Here is a 26190-nt window from a genome sequence, read left to right as displayed (position 1 = left end):
GGAGGAACACTGCAGTAGGCCTTTTGGCCTATACTTGGCAGGTCCTTCACAAATCCAACCCATAAGAACATAAGAATGAAGGAACACTGCAGAAGGCCTACTGGCCCATGCAAGGCAGGTCCTTATCAAAACGACCTCTACCCAAAGCTACCCAAGAATTAACTCCCGTGCCTAATGACACCAGTCAAACCCAGCCCCTCCCACTCATATATTTGTCCAATCTCTTTTTAAAGCTACCCAAGGTCCTAGCCTCTATCACACTACTGGAAAGATTGTTCCACGCATCCACAGCTCTGTTAGAAAACCAGTACTTACCTATGTCCTTTCTAAATCTAAATTTATCTTGTTCTTCTTTCTTTCAACAATCCGGCCGTATCCCACCAAGGCAGGGTGGCCCAAAAAGAAAAAGAAAAGTTTCTCTTTTCAAATTTAATAATTTATACAGGAGAAGGGGTTACTAGCCCCTTGCTCCTGGCATTTTAGTCACCTCTTACATCACGCATAGCTTACGGAGGAAGAATTCTGTTCCACTTCTCCATGGAGATATGAGGAAATAAACAAGAACAAGAACTAGTAACATACACAAATAACCCGCACATAAAAGACAGAAGCTTACGACGACGTTTCGGTCCGACTTGGACCATTGACAAAGTCACACTAACAGAGGAGGAGCAGGACGGCTATATATAGGCAGGAAGAGGTGGAGGTAGTAGTAGTGGTAGTAGTAGTAGTAGTAGTAGTAGTAGTACAAGAATTGTATATAATACCGACAGGATGAAATGACACACGCACAACACCCGGGCATCCTCACCGTAAGAAAATAGAAGAAAACCCAGAGGGTTGTGTATATATGCTTGTACATGTATGTGTAGTGTGACCTAAGTGTAAGTTTATGCCCGTCATCCACTTATACACTGCAATGATATCTCCCCTCATTCTGTGTCTCTCCAGAGAGTGGAGATTTAAGGCTTTAAGTCTATTTTCATATGGGAGATTCCTTACAGAGTAAATCATTTTAGTCATTCTTCTCTGTATGTTCTCCAATGAGTCTATATCCATCCTGTAGTAAGGAGACCAAAACTGAGCAGCATAATCTAAATGAGGCCTCACTAGTGATGTATAGAGCTGTAAAATAACTTTTGGACTTCTATTGCTAATACTTCTTGAGATAAATCCAAGTAATCTGTTAGCCTTGTTGTGCACACTTAGGCACTGCTGTCTTGGCTTTAGATTTCTGCTTACCATGACTCCCAAGTCTTTTTCACATTCTGTATGATCACGCTCTACTTCACCTAGTTTATAGCTTCGAGGGTTATTTTCATTACCAAGAACTAGTACCTTACACTTATCCACATTGAACTTCATCTGCCACTTTTCAGACCAAGACATTAATTTGCCCAAATCCTCCTGGAGTACATTGCTATCCTCCCCAGAATGAATCATACTGCCTATCTTTGTATCATCAGCAAATTTACTCATGTCACTCATAATCCCTTCATCAAGGTCATTAATGTAAATTATGAACAAGAGAGGGCCTTAAACTGATCCTTGTGGAAAGCCACTAATCCCCATTCAGATTTGACCCCATTAATCGAAACTCTCTGCTTTCTATTGGTAAGCCATGCCTCTATCCATGCTAGAACTTTACCTCCTGTACCATGAGCTGCTACTTTTCTTAAAAGTCTCTTGTGAGGTACTCTATCGAAGGCTTTACTAAAGTCCAAATAAACAATATCATATTCTTTATCACTGTCTACTGCCTCAAATGTTCTTTTGAAGAACATCAGTAAATTTGTCAGGCTGGAACGACCTCTCAGGAACCCATGCTGGGATTCATTTATCAAGTTATGCTCTTCAAGGTGACTTCTAATAATGTCAGCAATAACTGATTCAAGTAACTTGCCCACTATAGATGTCAGGCTTATTGGATGGTAATTTGAAGGAACAGACATTAGCCAGCTTCCACAACTCTGGCACAACACCAGTAAGGATGGACGCATTAAACACTCTCGTTAATGGCTGACTAAGTTCAATCTTGCATTCCTTAAGTACCTTGGAAAATAACTTGTCGGGTCCCGGGGACTTATTTTGCTTCAGTTTGTCTATCTGTTTGATAACCATGTCCCTCGTGACAGTAATATTAGTCAATTTGAAGTCATCAGGAACTGAATAATTGTTAATTTCTGGAATCTCATTTATGTCTTCCTCTGTAAAAACTGACAGAAATAAATGCTACCAAAGCAATAATCTTTGACAATTCTATTTACTCACATGCAAGCCCCACTCAGATCCAACCCCTCTCACTCATGTATTTTTTTTTTTTCAACAAGTCGGCCGTCTCCCACCGAGGCAGGGTGACCCAAAAAAGAAAGAAAATTCCCAAAAAGAAAATACTTTCAGCATTCAACACTTTCACCACACTCGCACATTATCACTGTTTTTGCAGAGGTGCTCAGAATACAACAGTTTAGAAGCATACACATATAAAGATACACAACATACCCCTCCAAACTGCCAATATCCCAAACCCCTCCTTTAAAGTGCAGGCATTGTACTTCCCATTTCCAGGACTCAAGTCCGACTATATGAAAATAACCGGTTTCCCTGAATCCCTTCACTAAATATTACCCTGCTCACACTCCAACAGATCGTCAGGTCCCAAGTATCATTCGTCTCCATTCACTCCTATCTAACACGCTCACGCACACTTGCTGGAAGTCCAAGCCCCTTGCCCACAAAAACCTCCTTTACCCCCTCTCACCCACAAAAACCTCCTTTACCCCCTCTCTCCAACCCTTTCGAGGACGACCCCTACCCCGCCTTCCTTCCCCTATAGATTTGTATGCTTTCCATGTCATTCTACTTTGATCCATTCTCTCTAAATGACCAAACCACCTCAACAACCCCTCTTCTGCCCTCTGACTAATACTTTTATTAACTCCACACCTTTTCCTAATTTCCACACTCAGAATTTTCTGCATAATATTTACACCACACATTGCCCTTAGACAGGATATCTCCACTGCCTCCAACCGTCTCCTCGCTGCTGCATTTACCACCCAAGCTTCACACCCATATAAGAGTGTTGGTACTACTATACTTTCATACATTCCCTTCTTTGCCTCCATAGATAATGTTTTTTGACTCCACATATACCTCAATGCACCACTCACCTTTTTTCCCTCATCAATTCTATGATTAACCTCATCCTTCATAAATCCATCTGCCGACATGTCAACTCCCAAGTATCTGAAAACATTCACTTCTTCCATACTCCTCCTCCCCAATTTGATATCCAATTTTTCTTTATTTAAATCATTTGACACCCTCATCACCTTACTCTTTTCTATGTTCACTTTCAACTTTCTACCTTTACACACATTCCCAAACTCATCCACTAACCTTTGCAATTTTTCTTTAGAATCTCCCATAAGCACAGTATCATCAGCAAAAAGTAACTGTGTCAATTCCCATTTTGAATTTGATTCCCCAAAATTTAATCCCACCCCTCTCCCGAACACCCTAGAATTTACTTCCTTTACAACCCCATCTATAAATATATTAAACAACCATGGTGACATTACACATCCCTGTCTAAGACCTACTTTTACCGGGAAGTAGTCTTCCTCTCTTCTACACACCCTAACCTGAGCCTCACTATCCTCATAAAAACTCTTTACAGCATTTAATAACTTACCACCTATTCCATATAGTACTTGCAACATCTGCCACATTGCTCCGCATTTATCCAACATTTATCCAACCTAAATTTGAAACTATCCAAGGTTTTAGCATCGATAAGACCTTGGGTAAAGGGATGGGGATTGTAGTGGCAGGCTTTCTTGTGAAGAACATTGTGATGGGCAACTGAGACCGTTTCTTCATATCTACAAACAGAGTTTTGTAGGGTATTATGCCTCATCAGTGCCATTCATGAACTACAAAGTCTTCAACACGAATATGATTTGGTGGCTGGGAATTCGTGAATGTGTGAAGGCCGCGAAAGTTGAAAACGAGAATGTTGAGGGAGACCTGTACGTATACAGTAAGGCCCCGCTTTATGGCGTTTCACCTGACGGCATTCCGCTAATATGGCGATGTCAAATTATGACCAAAATTTGCTATACGGCAAGCGGTCTTTCAAATACGGCGCCCCCCACCCAGTTTGTTTACATTTTCCGTGGCCTCATCTATTATGTCAGGAAACTTTCCAAAATTTTAAGTGTTTTAAAGTTATTGCATATTTTATATGTACTCTGATAATTATACTTAAGTGTACCTGTATCTAAATATACTTACACACTGTGCTGGTGTGAAGGTACACATTAAAATCGCCAGGTCTCTCTCTCTACTCATGACGCCAATACTACATAATAATAATCACTCTTGGGCACACTAAATGTCTTATTTTACATCAATATAGGCATTTTCATTAATCCATCTATGATATTTTCCTCAAAATTATATATGAAACCCATTACATAGCATATAAACATGATACATACACTCACAGAATAAAAATTGATGTAAATATGAGATTCGTTTTCAAAACAGCTGTGTAGGTAGTGTTGGAAGAATTACGTTTTCTCTAGTCAAACTGGGGGATAACTGTAGGAAAATGTTCTTTTCATATGCCTTTACTCTATATATAGCAATTCACGACCCTTGTGGGTTTAGTGCATTTTATAATAAATAATAATAATAATAATAATAATATTATTATTATTATTATTATTATTATTATTATTAATATTAATATCTTCATTCACTCTAAAAATGGTGTGTTGCTGTTTGTTTATTCTGAACTAACTTGTACAACTTGTACACAATGTAAGAGTATTTGTATTGTGAGGTAATTATTATTATAATAAAAAATATTGAGGTAAATGTTTTACAAACTTACAAATGGACGTGAATGAACTAAAAGTAGACACATATTATTATTATTTTATTATTATCACACTGGCCGATTCCCACCAAGGCAGGGTGGCCCGAAAAAGAAAAACTTTCACCATCATTCACTCCATCACTGTCTTGCCAGAAGGGTGCTTTACACTACAGTTTTTAAACTGCAACATTAACACCCCTCCTTCAGAGTGCAGGCACTGTAATTCCCATCTCCAGGACTCAAGTCCTGCCTGCCGGTTTCCCTGAACCCCTTCATAAATGTTACTTTGCTCACACTCCAACAGCACGTCAAGTATTAAAAACCATTCGTCTCCATTCACTCCTATCAAACACGCTCACGCACGCCTGCTGGAAGTCGAAGCCCCTCGCACACAAAACCTCCTTTACCCCCTCCCTCCAACCTTTCCTAGGCCGACCCCTACCCCGCCTTCCTTCCACCACAGACTGATACACTCTTGAAGTCATTCTGTTTCGCTCCATTCTCTCTACATGTCCGAACCACCTCAACAACCCTTCCTCAGCCCTCTGGACAACAGTTTTGGTAATCCTGCACCTCCTCCTAACTTCCAAACTACGAATTCTCTGCATTATATTCACACCACACATTGCCCTCAGACATGACATCTCCACTGCCTCCAGCCTTCTCCTCGCTGCAACATTCATCACCCATGCTTCACACCCATATAAGAGTGTTGGTAAAACTATACTCTCATACATTCCCCTCTTTGCCTCCAAGGACAAAGTTCTTTGTCTCCACAGACTCCTAAGTGCACCACTCACCCTTTTCCCCTCATCCATTCTATGATTCACCTCATCCTTCATAGACCCATCCGCTGACACGTCCACTCCCAAATATCTGAATATATATATATATTACATATATTATTTTCATATAGTCGGACTTGAGTCCTGGAAATGGGAAGTACAATGCCTGCACTTTAAAGGAGGGGTTTGGGATATTGGCAGTTTGGAGGGATATGTTGTGTATCTTTATATGTGTATGCTTCTAGACTGTTGTATTCTGAGCACCTCTGCAAAAACAGTGATAATGTGCGAGTGTGGTGAAAGTGTTGAATGATGATGAAAGTATTTTCTTTTTGGGGATTTTCTTTCTTTTTTGGGTCACCCTGCCTCGGTGGGAGACGGCCGACTTGTTGAAAAAAAAAAAAAAAATATATATATATATTTATTCCTAGGTAGTAGATTGGTAAACAGCAACCGCCCAGTGAGGTACTACCGTCCTGCCAAGTGAGTGTACAACGAAAACCTGTAATTGTTTTACATGATGGTAGGATTGCTGGTGTCTTTTGTCTGTCTCATAAACATGCAAGATTTCAGGTATGTCTTGCTACTTCTACTTGCACTTAGGTCACACTACACATACATGTACAAGCATATATACACACCCTTCTGGGTATTCTTCTATTTTCTTTCTAGTTCTTGTTCTTGTTTATTTCCTCTTATCTCCATGGGGAAGTGGAACAGGATTCTTCCTCCGTAAGCCATGTGTGTTGTATCTTCATCAACATTTAACAATTCCTCAAAATATTCCCTCCATCTTCCCGATACCTCTAACTCTTCATTTAATAACTCTCCTCTCCTATTTTTAACTGTCAGATCCGTTTGTTCTCTAGGCTTTCTCAACTTATTAATCTCACTCCAAAACTTTTTCTTATTTTCAACAAAATTTGTTAAAGTTTATTTATATATTTATTTATTTATTTATTTATTTGTTTATTTATTTACTTAGCACTGGCTCTCTCCCACTGAGGCAGGATGACCCAAAAAAGAAACACTTTCACCATGATTTACACTATTACTGTATATGTATGCATTTATAATTTTTATCTCAGCATCTTTTATTATCGTCTTTAAATTGGATATACAATTTTCAGGTGTCCAGGTCGCACAAATTACCGTTGTATACCAGAATGGCTGTTCTGTGATGGCAAAGATGATTGTCGAGATAATACGGATGAACTAGTTGAACATTGCCCTAAGTGCCATGAGAATGGAGACTTCCAATGTAAAAACAGACGCTGCATCCCCAAGTATGTATTTATTACATTTTTTGGAGTTTTTTAGACAGTCTGCCTATGTATCTAAACTGAGCCATAAAATCATTATCAGTTTACCTCTTCTATGAAAACATAAAATAGTTATGTGGCCCAGTCATAAGACCATTATTAATAAATATCACCCTCTTCCCTAAAAAATACCATAAGTTGTGCCCTTTCTTTTGTGTAGCTATTTTACCTCTTATTATTTATACTTAACATAAGTATAGTATTGAACTAATTTACATCTACCTCAGACATCTTACAAACATATACAGTAGGGCCCCACTTATATGGCAGGTTAGGTTCCAGGCTACCTCCAGAAAGTGGACATCGCTGGAAAGCAGAATGCCATTTTTTCCACTTATAAATGATATAAATGTCAGATAAGGAGTTTACACTAACATATATTAAGTTAGAAATAGAACTTGGCATTAAAAACAATGAAAAGTAAAATACACACACAATACACTCATTACTTATCTTAAAATATTTGTAGTTTTAATGTAGGGTGAGAGGCGAGTAGTATTTATTGTAAGAGGTCAGATGTGGTAGGTATGGTAGGTGTGGTAGATATGGCCATCCCACCACACGTAATATACATTTAAAGTACCCTAGAGCAATAAAATGCATATACAGTACACTCACTACTTGCCTTAAAATATCTGTAGTCTTAATGTAGGGTGAGAAGTGAGTAAATGAGATAAAATGAATAAATGAGGGAGAGAGAGAGAGAAAAAGAGAGAATGAGTAAATGAGAGAGGACAGAGATGCGGATTATGTAAACAAGAAGATGAATGTGTTTGATTATGGTTCATACATGTTTATTTCCATGTTTGTGAGTAAGCTATTCCTAGCTCCAACCATCCCACCAGAAGTCTTGCTTATCATCAACACCCTTAAAAACAAGGCAGGAGACATAAACAACTTGCCTGCTTTTATGTACAAAAAAGCTTCTCAAGTATTGTCACCAATTATTGCAACACACTTTAACAAATCCATAGAATCGTCTACCTTCCCAAAAATCCTCAAAATAGCGAGGGTCACTCCGATCCATAAAGGAGGTGACCAAGCTGACTTGAATAACTATAGACCAATATCTAACTTACCACTGCTCTCTAAAATCTTTGAAAAATTAATTCATAAACGGATTTATTCCTACCTCGTCTCACAACATATTAAACCCTTGTCAGTTTGGATTCAGTAATAATAAAAGCACAAATGATGCTATCATACACATGCTAGAACTAATATATACTGCACTCGAAAAGAAAGAAGTCCCGCTGAGCATTTTCATTGATTTACGTAAAGCTTTTGATACAGTCGACCATGAACTGCTGTACTCTAAATTAACGCACTATGGTATCAGAGGTCACTCCCTCAACTACCTAAAGTCATACCTTAGTAGCAGAATTCAATATGTGTACGCAAATGGTGCAAACTCTTCCACCCAACCAGTCATAGTAGGAGTCCCACAGAGAAGTGTCTATGGACCACTCCTCTTTCTCATCTACATCAATGATCTACCGAATGCATCACAGCTACTCAAACCCATATTATTTGCAGATGACACTACATGCGTCTTCTCCACCCAAACCCCAAATTCTGAGACCTAAGTGCTTATACCTCTTCGTGCCACTTTCGTCAACACTTGTATAGCTACTGGGTGTCATGATTGCTTGGCAGATACAAAATATAGTAATTAAAATATCTTAACACAGTTCACAAACAAAGCTGCCTTGTAGCAGAGAAAGACTGGGCATGTATGAATCAGGAATGGTGGGGGGGGGGGGGTGCTGGAGAATGGTAGGGGATGGCTTCCCGGTTGCTACACAACAAGGTGGCCGCTTGAGCAAAAGAGAATTTTTTTTTTCCTTCTCACAAACTGAACCATGTTAAATTAATCATACAACGTGTTACATAAAATTGTGCAGCAATTCTTCAATGGCGGTCTACTGTATTATTATAATAACAGTAGAGCTTCAGTTCCCTAAATTAATAATAATAATAATCATAGGTAGTAGGTTGGTAGACAGCAACCACCCAGGGAGGTACTACCGTCCTGCCAAGTGAGTGTAAAACGAAAGCCTGTAATTGTTTTACATGATGGTAGGATTGCTGGTGTCCTTTTTTCTGTCTCATGAACATGCAAGATTTCAGGTATGTCTTGCTACTTAGGTCACACTACACATACATGTACAAGCACATATATACACACCCCTCTGGGTTTTCTTCTATTTTCTTTCTAGTTCTTATTCTTGTTTATTTCCTCTTATCTCCATGGGGAAGTGGAACAGAATTCTTCCTCCATAAGTCATGCGTGTTGTAAGAGGCGACTAAAATGCCGGGAGCAAGGGGCTAGTAACCTCTTCTACTGTATATATTACTAAATGTAAAAGGAGAAACTTTCGTTTTTCCTTTTGGGCCACCCTGCCTCGGTGGGATACGGCCGGTGTGTTGAAAGAAAGAATAATAATAATAATGATAGAGCTTCAGTTCCCTAAATTAACAGTAATAATAATTATTTTAATAATGATAGAGCTTCAGTTCCCTAAATTAATAGTAATAATAATAATGCATAATATATACGTAATAATAATTCAGATTGCTTCTGCTAGTTGGCACAGCTGGTAAGCAGTAAACATGTTTACATCCCTGTGGGGGGCAGTCCTCTCATGCTTGTTTGCATTTTTTTACAGTCATTTGGCCAAATTTCTTTTTTCTAACCATGGGTCCTAGTGATCTACTGCAGTTAGCCTCAAAAATACTCCATTTTCTCTTACAGTAAGAACATGGGAAGATACTAGAGTCAAATTGGGACAGAAATGGCTGACGCTTCTGCCGCTGCCACTTCCTCTGCCACCATATTATGGCCTATTTTATTCATTCTAGAGTACATATCATGTTTCTGTGCTAATTATATTGTTTATTATGTCATATTAGATGAATTGTGATAGATAAATAAGCCGTACAGTTGATAATAGCGTCATATTCAAATATTTTTTCTCATCTCTCCAGAGTGCAGGAATGAATTAATGGCTTTTCAATTAATTTAAATGAGGAAAATTAATTTGATATACGAGTAAATTGAGTTACGAGCTAGCTCCTGGAATGGATTAAACTTGTAAGTCAAGGTTCCACTCTAATTCTTAGTGTTAAGTAGTCAGTAAGCCAGTAATGTTAAGTCAACCCATAATGCCTAGGCATAATAGAGGCTCTCTTTGCATTGCAACCCATTATTGTAAATATATAATCTCAATGTACTATTTGCAAAGACATAAATAAAAAAAAAATGTTTTTTTCAGGTACAGGTATACACAAATGTAGTTACATAGATTATTATACATAGCAGCATGTGCATAGATTACCTAGGATAACCCCAAGAAGTCAGAGTGACTTATTTCTGTGTTTGTGAAGCTTATACCATAATACAAACACCTTACATTGTGTACAAGTTGTCTCCACATTGGTAAAGTAGAACAAATAAAGAGCTACACTCCCATTCTCATGTAGCACACCATTTTTTATAAGGAATGATGCTCTGAGTGAAGGCATATGGAAGGAATAATTTTCTACAGTTACCCCCAGTAATACTATTGTATACACATTTTCTTTGGTGTTGAACTAGAGAAAACGTTATTCTTTCCAACACTCCGACAAGACGACTGGAAAAACTTCATATTTATGTTAATTATTCTACTGTGGGGTGTATTTATCATGTTCATATGTTACGTAGTGTGTTTATAATATAATTTTGAAAAAAAAATATCATGGGTGGATTAATGAAAATTGTTATATTAATGTAATATATGACATTTAATGCACCTCAGTTATTATTATTATGTTTTATTATTATTATCATTATTAACCCTTAAACTGTCCAAACGTAGATCTATGTTTGCATGCATAGCGCTCCAAATGTAGATCAACGTTTCCATGCATAGCGCTCCAAACGTAGATCAGCATTTTATTTTTCATTCCTTCTAATTTGGCACAATAGGCTTGAGTCGCCTAGACATGAAAGAATGGGTCTGTGCACTCAGTGTGCACACTATTAAAAAAATCTGGGAGCACTTAGTTCCTTATGGGAGCACCAGTTCAATTGAGCACCAGCTAGAGCAAATAGCATGGCAAACACCAGGGATTCACTGATGCCATGTCGCATTAACACTCCCATTTTAAGAGGAAAGTAAAAATAAGTTAGATAAATACATGAGTCTAGGTAGTAGGTTAGTAGACAGCAACCGCCCAGGGAGGTACTACCGTCCTGCCAAGTGAGTGTAAAACTGAAGCCTGTAATTGTTTTACACGATGGTAGGATTGCTGGTGTCTTTTTTCTTCTGTCTCATACACATGCAAGATTTCAGGTACGTCTTGCTACTTCTGCTTACACTTAGGTCACACTACACATACATGTACAAGCATGTATATACACACCCCTTTGGGCTTTCTTCTATTTTCTTTCTAGTTCTTGTTCTTGTTTATTTCCTCTTACCTCCATGGGGAAATGGAACAAAATTCTTCCTCCGTAAGCCATGCGTGTTGTAAGAGGCGACTAAAATGCCTGGATCAAGGGGCTAGTAACCCTTTCTCCTGTATATATTACTAAATGTACAAGGAGAAGCTTTCGTTTTTCCTTTTGGGCCACCCCGCCTTGGTGGGATACGGCCGGTGTGTTGAAAGAAAGAAAGAAAATGCATGAGTGAGTGTGGGTGGGTGTGAGTTCGACCTGACGAGCTTGTGCTAGTCAATGGATGTGACCTGACTAGGTGGGTCATTTGTCTAAGCTGGGGGGGGGAGTGTGATATGTACCTGCCTTGCATGGGCCAGTAGTCCTGCTGCAGTGTTCCTTCTTTCTTATGTTCTTATGTATTTGGCCAGCTGGCTTGCTTTGGCTGTCTCTGGCTGTCTCTCTGTCTATATCTCTATCTGTCTATATATCTGTCTATCTATATCTCTATCTATCTGTATCTCAGTCTATCTATATCTCTGTCTATCTATATCTGTCTCACATGTACACATAAGTACAGTTATTATACATAGTGTAAATTACCTAGGATAATCCAAAAGTTCCAGGCAAAGATAGACAGACAGATAGATAGACAGAAACATGTTTGTGTATCAGTGAAAACAAATAAAGCCAGGGTTCCCCCGAGCACCCATTATCAAATGTCACCGAGCTGATAACAGATGTCATAACAAGATTCTTCAAGGAGTTTGATATCCTATACTCCAGGCAGACAAGCAGAGACAGACAGACACAGGCAGACAGACAGAGACAGACAGATAGATAGGCAGGCAGATAGACAGATAGAGAGATAAATAGACAGAGAGACAAGACATGTTTGTGTGTAACAGTGATAACAAATACAGCGAGAGTTAGCTGGAGCAGTGGGCATTTATCAAATGTCACTAGGCTGTCAACCATGTAGAGATGTCTTTCATAACAACATGCTTCAAGGCGTATGTCAGGGTATCTAAAACATTGCTGGGACCTATAAATATTTTGTATATATTTCTAAACAATAGTAAATAACCCAGGCAGGTGTAAATGTTCACCTGTCAATGTGACTGTGACTATTTGAGCATTATTTCAGTACCTAATATTAGTGTCAGAACAAAGATTGGCTATGAAATTACAAGAACTATTATAAATTGTAATTATCAGAACATAAAAATATAAATTGAAATGAAAACTAAAAAAAAAGGTTTATCGGCAACACTTCTGCAAGTGGCAGGAGTCGATGTTGCTGACAGGTGAGCATCCAAAGCCAACTTCACAGTCTTATATCTCGGTAAGTACTGACCCTAAATTTTTTTTTTAATTCTATAACATGTAGAAAAATGTGCTCTTCATTTTAAAAGAATAAAACAATATTTTTATTTTTTCAAAATATTCGGAGCACCACATGAGTTAACTTAGATCTATGTTTAAGGGTTAATATGGTGTCTTCAAGACTAATAAGACACTCTTAGTGATTTTAATGTGTACCTGCATGCCAGCACAATGTGCAAGTTTATTTAGGTACAAATACACATCAGTATAATTATCAGAGTACAACCTCTCCTCACTTACTGACGTACTCGTTTACTGATGTACTCGTTTACCGACAACTCGGAGTTATGACAGGCTCTCCGACAAGTTGTTATTGTATACTGTGTGAGAACTTGGATCATGAACAGACAGTACAGCATCTCAGCATCAACCATCTTAGTCTCCTTCCTACAGCCACTCAGTACACTAGTAAAGTAAAGTAAAGTAAAGGTTTATTTCTTTGTAAAGGTTACAATATGTAATTACAATTTTGGTTTGCTAAGTAGAAAGAAAGCCACTAACATGCCGGGGCATGATAATGGCTTTCTTTCTGCTTAGCAAACCAAGACTAGATATTTGTACAGATTTCCTGTTTTTTTCCTCTTGGAAGAGGAAAACAAGAGGAAAATGGAAGAAATACAAAAGAAGTTCATTGTAAAGGGGTTAGTGATGTGTCTCAGCATCAAGCAATCTCCTAGACTACATATTTTGTCTATAAATTTGTACTTTATTGTGCATCCCCTAGTAGAAGATAGAGTTAGAAGTGCAGCAGCACTTGGAAGAAGAAAAAACAAGAGGAAAATGGAAGAAGTACAAAAGAAGTTCACAGTAAAGGGGTTAGCTGGTGTGTTTGTATGTGTGTTTACATTCTCGGTGTATCGTGGCAGTTTAAGAAATAATTAAGATCTGTGAACAAGGTATGTCGATGGTAATAATAATTATTATAATATAATAAATAATAATTGCTTTGGAGTGCTTTAAACATCAGAAACCAAACCAGGCGCGGATCTAGGAACAAAGTTTGGGGGGGGCCCGACGGCAGAATTTTCGGTTGTTTAAAGAGCATTAGCATTACCGTTTCTCCACTAACGGGATTCTTATTTGTTAATTACTGGCGGACTGACCTAAATGAATGGGCATAACCATCTGCTCTAGGTGCCAGTGTTTCTCTTCGGATCCAAATGAGAGGGCCGATTTTTCTGAGAAAAAAAAACACTGACCTTACAATGTGAGGAATTTTGTATCTTATTAAAACTTTATTGAAAGTAAGAATTTAATAGCTAGAGACTTTTACATTAGACATTAACTTAAATGTAGAATAAATATATATATATATATATATATATATATATATATATATATATATATATATATATATATATATATATATGTATGTATGTATGTATGTATGTATGTTTCTTTCTTTCAACATGCCGGCTGTATCCCACCGAGGCGGGTTGGCCCAAAAGGAAAACGAAAGTTTCTCCTTTTACATTTAGTAATATATACAGGAAAAGAGGTTACTAGCCCCTTGCTCCCGGCATTTTAGTCGCCTCTTACAACACGCATGGCTTACGGAGGAAGAATTCTGTTCCACTTCCCCATGGAGATAAGGGGAAATAAACAAGAATAAGAACTAGAAAGAAAATAGAAGAAAACCCAGAGGGGTGTGTATATATATGCTTGTACATGTATGTGTAGTGTGACCTAAGTGTAAGTAGAAGTAGCAAGACGTACCTGAAATCTTGCATGTTCATGAGACAGAAAAAAGGACACCAGCAATCCTACCATCATGTAAAACAATTACAGGCTTTCATTTTACACTCACTTGGCAGGACGGTAGTACCTCCCTGGGCGGTTGCTGTCTACCAACCTACTACCTAGGATAAATATATATATATATATATATATATATATATATGTATATATGTATATATATATGTATATATATATGTATATATGTATATATATATATATATATACATGTACATGTATATATATATATATATATATATATATATATATATATATATATATACATGTATATATATATATATATATATATATATATATATATATATATATATATATATATATATATATATATATATATATATATATATATATATAATATATATATATATATATGCAAAGGTTATTACACTGAAAGGATTAATCACACTGCAGCCTAAGCAAAGAGAAGACGGCGGTTCCTTTCCGCAAACTTGTTGATCACACGATCAACAGGAACATGTACATCGCTATGGACGGCGAGTAGTGCGAGGCCGTTGAGGCGATCCTGACCTATGGTGCTCCTCAAGTATGTCTTCAGGCGTTTCAGGGCTGAGAACGATTGTTCGGCTTCTGCATTTGAGACTGGCAGGGTCAGTAGGATGGTAAGGAGCTTCGCGATGTTCGGAAACATACGGGCCTCGGCGTATTCCTTTGCTTTCTTGACAAATTCGAAGGCCGGAGCGGAACATGTCCACCGCTGTGTTTCCGTCTGCATGAGCAAAAGTGACTCAACGTCACTTTCGTAGAGTTTAGTGGCTTTAAGAACAGCATCCACATTTGCTTTTGAGCCCCTGAGCAGCTCCTTTAATCGGAGAGCAACGGGCACAGTGTCATCATCAAATCTGCTCTTCAACTCAGCGATCACATGGTCAACGAACGGAATATACACCGAGCGCCGATAGTACTCCTCAGCAGATGCCGCTGGGACATTCGCGCGTTGTGTCTGTCATGCACAGACTCTGGGAATAGGGACGTCATCGTGAGCTGAGCCCACTTCAACTAGAAGATCTTTGGCTTTCACGAACACAGAGTGGAAGTACTCCTCGGCATCCGCTCTAAATTTGGAGAATAGAGTCAAGCAACACTGCTTGACGCTCGCTGAAGCTGAGCCTCGCTCTCTCAGAGCCTGCCTGCCTCTCTGGGTGTTATGCGAAATTTCTTTCAAGTTAGGACATTTCCACAATTTTTTTTGCCACATCTCATTATTCTCAGCATCAATACAGCTCCAAAATGTTTATTATAAGTATCCAACCTTAAAAAGCATTTTTGTATTGTTATGGAGCTAGAGGTATTAGTGGTCTGTAAACTTGCAAAGTTGCAAAACAAATTTAAATGCATCCCAAAGCAGTGGCGTAACTACGGGGAGCCTGGGGGGTCCGCCCCCCTCTCCCTCACTAGAGCTGTGGGCCCCCCCCCCACTTGAAAAGGAGTATCTGCATAGTTTTGTGTCTAGAAAAGTAAAAAAAAAAAAAATATATATATATATACAGTGGACCCCCGGTTAACGATATTTTTTCACTCCATAAGTATGTTCAGGTGCCAGTACTGACCGAATTTATTCCCATAAGGAATATTGTGAAGTAGATTAGTCCATTTCAAACCCCCAAACATACACGTACAAATGCACTTACATAAATACACTTACATAATTGGTCGCATTCGGAGGTAATCGTTATGCGGGGGTCCACTGTATATATATATCGGCTTTAAAATCTCAAATAATTCGGGAGGGCATGCCCCCACCATGTAAAGGATTGGCCCCTCCTTCCCCTCGCCTCAAAATGAAAACCCAGCTACGACACTGGGCCAAAGCCCAAAGAGGGCCAAAGGGGGGGGCCTGGGCCCCCTGGGCCCCCCTCTTATATCCACGCCTGAACCAAACCTATATGAAATACTTATGACATTTAAAATGCGCCAGATCGATTATTTATTATTATTATTATTATTATAAATTATCATAAATTATTATAAAAATTGTTATAAATTAATAATATTATTATAAATTATTATTAATATAACTGTTATAAATTAATAATTATATGTAATAATAATTTATAATAATTTTATAATTTATGGTAATTTATAATAATAATAATAATAATAATAATAATAATAATAATAATAATAATAATAATAATAATAATAAATAATCGATCTGGCTCATTTTAAATGTCGTAGGTATTTTGTATAGGTTTGGTTTCTGGCGTGTAAAGCACTCCAAAGCAATTATTATTTATTATAATAATTATTATTACCATCGACATACCTTGTTCACAGATCTTAATTATTTCTTAAACTGCCACGATACACCGAGAATGTAAACACACATACAAACACACCAGCTAACCCCTTTACTGTGAACTTCTTTTGTACTTCTTCCATTTTCCTCTTGTTTTTTCTTCTTCCAAGTGCTGCTGCACTTCTAACTCTATCTTCTACTAGGGGATGCACAATAAAGTACAAATTTATAGACAAAATATGTAGTCTTGGAGATTGCTTGATGCTGAGACACATCACTAACCCCTTTACAATGAACTTCTTTTGTATTTCTTCCATTTTCCTCTTGTTTTCCTCTTCCAAGAGGAAAAAAACAGAAATCTGTACAAATATCTAGTCTTGGTTTGCTAAGCAGGAAGAAAGCCACTATCATGCCCTGGCATGTTAGTGGCTTTCTTTCTACTTAGCAAACCAAAATTGTAATTACATACTGTAACCTTTACAAAGAAATAAATCTTTACTTTACTTTACTAGTGTACTGAGTGGCTGTAGGAAGGAGACTAAGATGGTTGATGCTGAGATGCTGTACTGCCTGTTCATGATCCAAGTTCTCACACAGTATACAACAACAACTTGTCGGAGAGCCTGTCATAATTCCGGGTTGTCGGTAAACGAGTAATAATAATAATAATAAATAATAATAATAATAATAAATGCTATTTTTGCATTTTTTTCTCATGACAAGAGTGATCTAGGAGTGTTTCCCCTGATGTAAACACCATTTTCTTTCATTATAGACCAGAGGTGCAGACGAGAAAACGTATCTAGCTTATGATCAATCCTAGAGCAGCAGCCACCATGTCTACACATAATTTGGCATATATTATTCATTTCAGCATCTTTATTACAGTTCTAGGGTATTTATCGTGTTTTTGATATCAATTTGGAATAAATGTAATAGATAGATAACCTTTATTATGAATATTAGCATAATTACACATTTTATTAGTGCCACGGCTAACAGCCGACGCCCATGATGACTAACCAGATATTGAATGCTGCTGCTCCCCTCTCCCTCTCTCATGTAGCTCCTCCCACTTTGTAACGATGGTAGATGATGAATTTAATGTATTAGACAGAAAAATTAAAAAAGGCTTAATAACTCGGAAAAAATTCTGAAAATTCACTACAAGTTCAGATGTCTATTGCTTGCTGCATCATAAAAAGTTTTGTAAAATGACTAGTATAATTCTTTGTAGAAACATGGTACAAAGATGATACTTATACTAAAATGTTGCCAGATTCTTAAGCTATTTTTCTGTAAGCTTAACTTGTATGTGTATTTTTCTTTTTTATTGTTTTCTGTAATATATGAGTTTTTTATTTTTTCAACAAGTCAGCCGTCTCCCACTGAGGCAGGGTGACCCAAAAAAGAAAGAAAATCCCCAGAAAGAAAATACTTTCATCATTCAACACTTTCACCTCACTCACACATAATCACTGTTTTTGCAGAGGTGATCTGAATGTTAGAGCTTAGAAGCATATACGTATAAAGATACACAACATATCCCTCCAAACTGCCAATTTCCCAAACCCCTGCTTTAACTCTTAAACAGTCCAAACGTATATATACGTTCTCTCACATAGCACCCCAAATTTTTTGAGGAAAAAAAAAATTTTTTTTTTAATAGGAAAAAAGAGCATATGGTACCCAGGCATCCCCAGTTATTTTAATATGGCGCACAGTGAGTGCGCACACCCATTCTCTCATGTCTAGGCATCTCAGGCTTATCGTGGCAATGTTGAATGAATGACAAAGAAAACGTATATATACATTTGGGGCGCTACACGAGAGAACGTATATATACATTTGGGGCGCTACACGAGAGAACGTATATATACATTTGGACTGTTTAAGGGTTAAAGTGCAGGCATTGTACTTCCCATTTCCAGGACTCAAGTTCGGCTATATAAAAATAACTGGTTTCCCTGAATCCCTTCACTAAATATTACCCTGCTCACACTCCAACAGCTCGTCAGGTTCCAAATACCATTCGTCTCCATTCACTCCTATCTAACACGCTCATGCACGCTTGCTGGAAGTCCAAGCCCCTTGCCCACAAAACCTCCTTTACCCCCTCCCTCCAATCTTTTCAAGGGCAACCCCTACCCCGCCTTCCTTCCCCTACAGATTTATATGCTCTCCATGTCATTCTACTTTGATCCATTTTCTCTAAATGACCAAACCACTTCAACAACCCCTCTTCAGCCCTCTGACTAATACTTTTATTAACTCCACACCTCCTAATTTCCACACTCTGAATTTTCTGCATAATATTCACATCACACATTGTTTTTAGACAGGACATCTCCACTGCTTCCAACCGCCTCCTCGCTACGGCATTACAACCCAAGCTTCACAACCATATAAGAGTGTTGGTACTAATATACAGTGGACCCCCGGTTAACGATATTTTTCTCTCTCCAGAAGTATGTTCAGGTGCCAGTACTGACCGAATTTGTTCCCATAAGAAATATTGTGAAGTAGATTAGTCCATTTCAGACCCCCAAACATACACGTACAAACGCACTTACATAAATGCACTTACATAATTGGTCGCATTCGGAGGTAATCGTTATGTGGGGGTCCACTGTACTTTCATACATTCCCTTCTTTGCCTCCATAGATAATGTTTTTTGTCTCCACATATAACTCAACGCACCACTCACCTTTTTTCCTTCATCATTTCTATGATTAACCTCATCCTTCATAAATCCATCCGCTGACACATCAACTCCCAAATATCTGAAAACATTCACTTCTTCCATACTCCTCTTCCCCAATTTGATATCAAACTTTTCTTTATCTAAATCATTTGATACCCTCATCACCTTACTCTTTTCTATGTTCACTTTCAACTTTCTACCTTTACACACACTCCCAAACTCGTCCACTAACCTTTGCAATTTTTCTTTAGAATCTCCCATAAGCACAGTATCATCAGCAAAAAGTAAATGTGTCAATTCCCATTTTGTATTTGATTCCCCATAATTTAATCCAACCCCTCTCCCGAACACCCTAGCATTTACTTCTTTTACAACCCCATCTATATATAAGAGTTATGCAAATTAAAATAAAGTTATCAAGTTGGAATTTCATTTCTATTTTACTTTTTCTTTCTAATATACGTATTTAATTTGCCATTTGGCATCGTTACAAAGTGGGCGGAGCTAGCTGTAGCAGAGGAGGAAGGAGCAGTGTCTCAATAACTCATAAGAACATAAGAGAGGAGGAACACTGCAGTAGGCCTGTTGGCCCATACTAGGCAGGTCCTTCACAATCCATCCCACTAACAAAATATTTGCCCAACCCAATTTTCAATGCTACCCAATAAATAAGCTTTGATAATTCTATATACTCATGTGCAACCCCTTTCAAATCTAACCCCTCTCACCCATGTATTTATCCAACCTAAATTTGAAACTTCCCAATGTTTTAGCTTTGATAACCCTACTAGGTAGACCGTTCCACTCATCAACTACCCTATTACCAAACCAGTACATATTTTCCTATATCCTTTCTAAATCTAAACTTATCTAATTTGAATCCATTATTGCGAGTTCTCTCCTGGAGAAATATCCTCAAGACCTTATTTATATCCCCTTTGTTAATACCCATCTTCCACTTATACACTTCAATCACGTCTCCCTTCATACTTCGTCTTACAAGTGAATGTAGTTTAAGGGTTTTCAATCTTTCTTCATATGGAAGATTTCTAATGCTGTGTATTAATTTAGTCATTCTACACTGAATGTTTTCTAATGAATTTATATCCATTCTGTATTATGGAGACCAGAACTGAGCTACATAATCTAGGTGAGGCCTTACTAATGATCTATAAAGCTGTAATATAACCACTGGACTTCTTTTGCTTATGCTTCTTGATATAAATCCCAGTAATTGCCTTATTATGTATGCTTAGGCATTGCTGTCTTGGTTTAAGATTGCTGCTTACCATAACCCCCAAGTCTTTTTTGCAATCTGTATGGCTAAGTACTACATTATTTAACTTAGAAGTGCTAGGGTTATGGACACTCCCAAGCAACAGAACCTTGCATTTATCTTCATTGAACTGCATCTGCCACTTTTCTGACCAGAAATTGAGTTTGTCTAAATTCTACTGAAGTTCCGTGACATCTACGTTTGAAATAAAGTTGGTAGAATTACCGACAATATGTAAAGTAAAAGGACACAAGTGCAACTAATGTGACATTTATTGTGGCAACGTTTCGCTCTCCAGGAGCTTTATCAAGCCATTACAAACAATACATGGACACAGAGGGTATATAAAGGCTCAGAGTGAGGTGAATACTAGTGAGGTACCATTTCGATGTTCACTAGTGGTAGTAGTAGTAGTAGTAGTAGTAGTGGTAGTGACAAAAGTAATACAATATGGTAAAGCAATTAATTCGTACATGAGTAAAAGGATATAAAAGTTATTACTTGGGTAACATAAAAATAGGTTGGACAAATATAAACTGGAATGAGGCAGCTTGTTTCAGTGTTCATTCTCTGTGCTTTGTGTAGTATAACAGGAGAGACTATGTGATGGCAGGGTTTACTGTTTTCAGAAGGATTTTTGCTAAGACTTCAGAGATGGTGAAGCTGCCGTTGTTTTGTTTAATTGTATTCGAAACAGCGATCAGTGCTGATTCGAGGCACTTGCGTCTGCGGAAATTAGTTTCTTTGATCACTAATTGGGCGTCTCTGAATTTCATGAGATGACTGGAGGAATTTCGGTGTTGTACACAGGCGTTGTTCAGGTTATCGTTCCTACATGCGTAAATGTGTTCATTGAGGCGGGTGTCGAGGTTTCTGGCTGTTTCACCTACGTAAATCTTGTTGCAGCCTCCACAGGGTATAGTGTAAACTCCTGCATTGACTGGTTCGTGGTGCTTGGATTTTGTCCTGGTTATATCCTTTATTGAAGTGCTAGAAGCGATGGCGACTCTGGTGTTAGCTTGTGAAAGTGCTTTTGAGACGTTCAGTGCAACCTGACTGTTGGGAAGAATTATAACTTTGCTGGGAGTGGTGTTGATGCGTGGAGAATTTATGATCTGAAGAGCTCTTTTCTTGCAGTCTTTGATGAAAAAAGGAGGAAAATGTAACTCTGTGAATGTTTGGTGAATGTATGTACACTCCTCGTCAAGAAACTCAGGACTACAAATTCGGTATGCTCTTAGGAAAAACCCGATGATGATGCCTCTTTTGGTCTTGGTATCTTGACTGGAATAGAAGTGTGTGAGATCATTTTTATTGGTGGGTTTCCGATAAACTTGAAATCTTGGTTGTTGTCTACTTTGTGAATGAGGACTTCGAGGAAAGGTAGCTTGTCATTGGACTCTTCTTCTAGTGTAAACTGGATCGCCGGTTCAACTGCGTTGAGCCTTGCCTGAAGATCCCGTACATCAAAACGTTTTGGAGTTATTACGAGGACATCGTCCACGTAACGTAACCAAGTGACGCTTGAAGGGATGATGTTGGCGAAGTGTTCGGACTCTAGGTGTTCCATGTATAAGTTGGCTAGGACGGCACTGATGGGGGACCCCATTCCCATGCCGTAGGTTTGTTTGTAGAGCTTGTTATTGAAAGAAAAACAGTTGAAATTAAGCACTTTCACAAGGTAACACCAGAGTCGCCATCGCTTCTAGCACTTCAATAAAGGATATAACCAGGACAAAATCCAAGCACCACAAACCAGTCAATGCAGGAGTTTACACTATACCCTGTGGAGGCTGCGACAAGATTTACGTAGGTGAAACAGCCAGAAACCTCGACACCCGCCTCAATGAACACATTTACGCATGTAGGAACAATAACCTGAACAACGCCTGTGTACAACACCGAAATTCCTCCAGTCATCTCATGAAATTCAGAGACGCCCAATTAGTGATCAAAGAAACTAATTTCCGCAGACGCAAGTGCCTCGAATCAGCACTGATCGCTGTTTCGAATACAATTAAACAAAACAACGGCAGCTTCACCATCTCCGAAGTCTTAGCAAAAATCCTCCTGAAAACAGTAAACCCTGCCATCACATAGTCTCTCCTGTTATACTACACAAAGCACAGAGAGTGAACACTGAAACAAGCTGCCTCATTCCAGTTTATATTTGTCCAACCTATTTTTATGTTACCCAAGTAATAGCTTTTATATCCTTTTACTCATGTACGAATTAATTGCTTTACCATATTGTATTACTTTTGTCACTACCACCACTACTACTACTACTACTACTACCACTAGTGAACATCGAAATGGTACCTCACTAGTATTCACCTCACTCTGAGCCTTTATATACCCTCTGTGTCCATGTATTGTTTGTAATGGCTTGATAAAGCTCCTGGAGAGCGAAACGTTGTCACAATAAATGTCACATTAGTTGCACTTGTGTCCTTTTACTTTACATCTACGTTTGAATTAATTACCCTATCTATCTTTGTGTCATGGTGAATTTGCTCATATCACTAGTAATTCCCTCATCAAGGTCATTGATGTATATTATAAACAACAATGGGCCTAAGACTGATCCCTGTGGAACGCCATTGTTACAGATCCCCACTCGGATTTAACCCCATTTATGCACACACTCTGCTTCCTATTGGTGAGCCATGACTCAATCCATGACAGCACTTTTCCCCCAATGCCATGAGCTGCCACTTTCTTTAACAGTCTCTGGTGTGGTATTCTATCAGTAGCCTTACTAAAATTTAAATAGAAAATATCAAATTCTTTATCGTGATCAACAGCCTCAAAAGCTTTACTGAAGAAGATTAATAAATTAGTTAGACAGAAACAATCCTTTGTGAATTCATGCTGAGTATCATTAATCAAATTATGCGTATCGAGATTGCTTCTTATAATATCAGCTATAATTGATCCTAGTAATTTGCCTACAATTAAGGTCAGGCTTATTGGGCGGTAATTTGATAGTAACAACTTGTCCCCTGCTTTAAAAATAAGAATTACATTAGCCATCTTCCACATATTAGACACTACACCTGTTTGAAGAGATAAATTAAAAATATTAGTTAATGGTTCACAGAGTTCCATTTTGCATTCCTTAACCCTTTCAGGGTCCAGAGGCCAAATTTCAAAGTGTGCACCAAGAATTTTCATAAAATAATTTTCTTATTTTTTCTTATGAAATGGTAGAGAATCCTTTTCTGAAGGTAATAAAACAAAAAGTACGAAATTTGATGGAAAATTTATGAAATTATGCTCTTGCGAATTTTGATGTGTCAGCGATATTTACACATCGGCGATTTTACTAACTTTGACTCCCATTTTAGGCCAATTACATTATTCCAATTGACCAAATTCTTAGCCATTTCACTAGTATTACTTCTATTCTATCAATTGAGCACAAAAAATCGCTAAGTCAACTGTTTCAACTACAAAATAAAGTGATCGGAAATTGGTAATTTGGCCAATTTAATGCAAAGTTCAAAATATTCCAATTTCAAAATAGGGTCCAGAATAAACAATGCAGGCATTCCTGGCACTAAATTAACATTTCCTCTGTTCATTAGTTATGAATTCCATTTTTATTTTTTATTCACATAATGTATTTTTATTTAAACCAAAAAATAGAAGATTTACTGTTATGCAGTATTGTAATAATTGTATAAATAATATCACCACATTTGTGAATGTATATTAGACTCACCAGCTGGCGTGTATTAGATGTGTGAGGTCATTTGTTTACTCTTGAACATTGGCAATAATTTAACATTTCCGCTACTTTGAGCTCAGTTTCAAGCCATTTCCAGTATTAAAGCAATCAAAATCATCTCTATTTCTGTAATATATCTTCCATTCTATCAAATGAGACCAAGAAATCTCAAATACGAGTATAAAAAACATACGAAAAATCACCGCAAAATCACTGTTTTAATCGAAAATTACGGTCTCAGTTTCTTTCTCTCATTATGCACTGTGTGCTGCAGGATTTGTTTTATGTGGTGCACACATACCACATAGATATATTCTCTCATATCTAGGCCCAAATTTACCACTCACAGCTTATCAGAGTGAGCTGAGCTCATGGCGTAGATCTATGGTTTGGACCCTCAACTTAAAGCCATAGATCTATGGCACGGACCCTGAAAGGCTCATCTGGACCCAGTAATTTATTTTGTTTCAGTCGGTCTACTTGTTTCATAACCATTTTGCTAGTGACTGTGATATTACATAATTTATCTTCTTCAGGTCCATTTTTTTTTTTTTTCAACAAGTTGGCCGTCTCCCACCGAGGCAGGGTGACCCAAAAAAGAAAGAAAATCTCCAAAAAGAAAATGCTTTCATTATCATTCAACACTTTCACCACACTCACACATAATCACGGTTTTTGCAGAGGTGCTCAGAATACAACAGCCTAGAAGCATATACGTATAAAGATACACAACATATCCCTCCAAACTGCCAATATCCCAAACCCCTCCTTTAAAGTGCAGGCATTGTCCATTATAAAAGTTAATTACTGGGATATTGTTAGTGTCTTCCTGTGTGAAAACCGAGAGAAAATAATTATTAAAAATCGAGCACATTTCATTCTCTTTGTCAGTAAGATGCCCAGAATTATTTTTAAGGGGACCTAACTTATCTCTAACTTTTGTTCTATAGACCTGGAAAAAACCTTTTGGGTTAGTTTTTGAATTCCTAGTGCTTTAATTTCATAGTCCCTTTTAGCTTTTCTTATTCCCTTTTTAACATCCCTCTTAATGTCAATATATTGATTCATAAGATGACCCTCACCTCTTTTGATGTACCTATTAAGTTCCTTTTTTCTGCCCTAAAAGACATTTGAGCCTATTCTTCATCCATTTTGGGTCATTTCTAGTCTATCTAATTTCTTTATATGGGATAAACATTCTTTGGGTAGCATGTATAGTGTTTAGAAAGCTGTCATATTGATAGCTTTCTTTGTTATCCCAGTCAACAGATGATAAGTGTTCTCTGAGCCTATTGTAATCTGCTAAGTGAAAATCTGGGACCATTACTGAGTTGTTCCTACTATCATACTTCCATTCAATGCTAAAGGTAATTGATTTGTGGTCACTTGCGCTGAGTTCTTCTGTAATTTCTAAATTATTAACAAGGGTTTCCTTGTTTGCCAGAACCAAGTCAAGCAGGTTATTTACCCTTGTAGGTTCTGTCACAAACTGCTTCAAAAAACAATCCTTAACTACTACTACAAAGTCGTTAGATTCTAAATTCCCAGTCAAAAAATTCCAGTCTATCTGACTAAAGTTTAAATCCCCCTAGAATTACTACATTATTGTGCCTTGTGACCTTAACAATTTCCTCCCAAAGTAGTCTCCCATGGTCCTTATCTA

At 37.7% G+C, this 26190-nt stretch overlaps 1 protein-coding gene across 2 annotated transcripts in view; it reads left to right on the top strand.

Moving 5' to 3' along the window:
• Positions 1-26190, top strand: part of mgl (low-density lipoprotein receptor-related protein megalin) — a 611193-nt gene that overhangs the window by 465945 nt on the left and 119058 nt on the right. For both annotated transcript variants that reach the window (XM_070084278.1, XM_070084279.1), the window contains exon 47: positions 6804-6959. In XM_070084278.1, coding sequence (XP_069940379.1) covers positions 6804-6959 — 156 coding nt within the window. The remainder of the gene's footprint in view (positions 1-6803; positions 6960-26190) is intronic.

The sequence above is a fragment of the Cherax quadricarinatus genome, chromosome 12 (genome assembly GCF_038502225.1).
Source record: "Cherax quadricarinatus isolate ZL_2023a chromosome 12, ASM3850222v1, whole genome shotgun sequence".
Classification (NCBI taxonomy): Eukaryota; Metazoa; Arthropoda; class Malacostraca; order Decapoda; family Parastacidae; genus Cherax; species Cherax quadricarinatus.
Note: the sequence above shows the minus strand (reverse complement) of the source record. Positions and strands in the feature narration are given on the sequence as shown.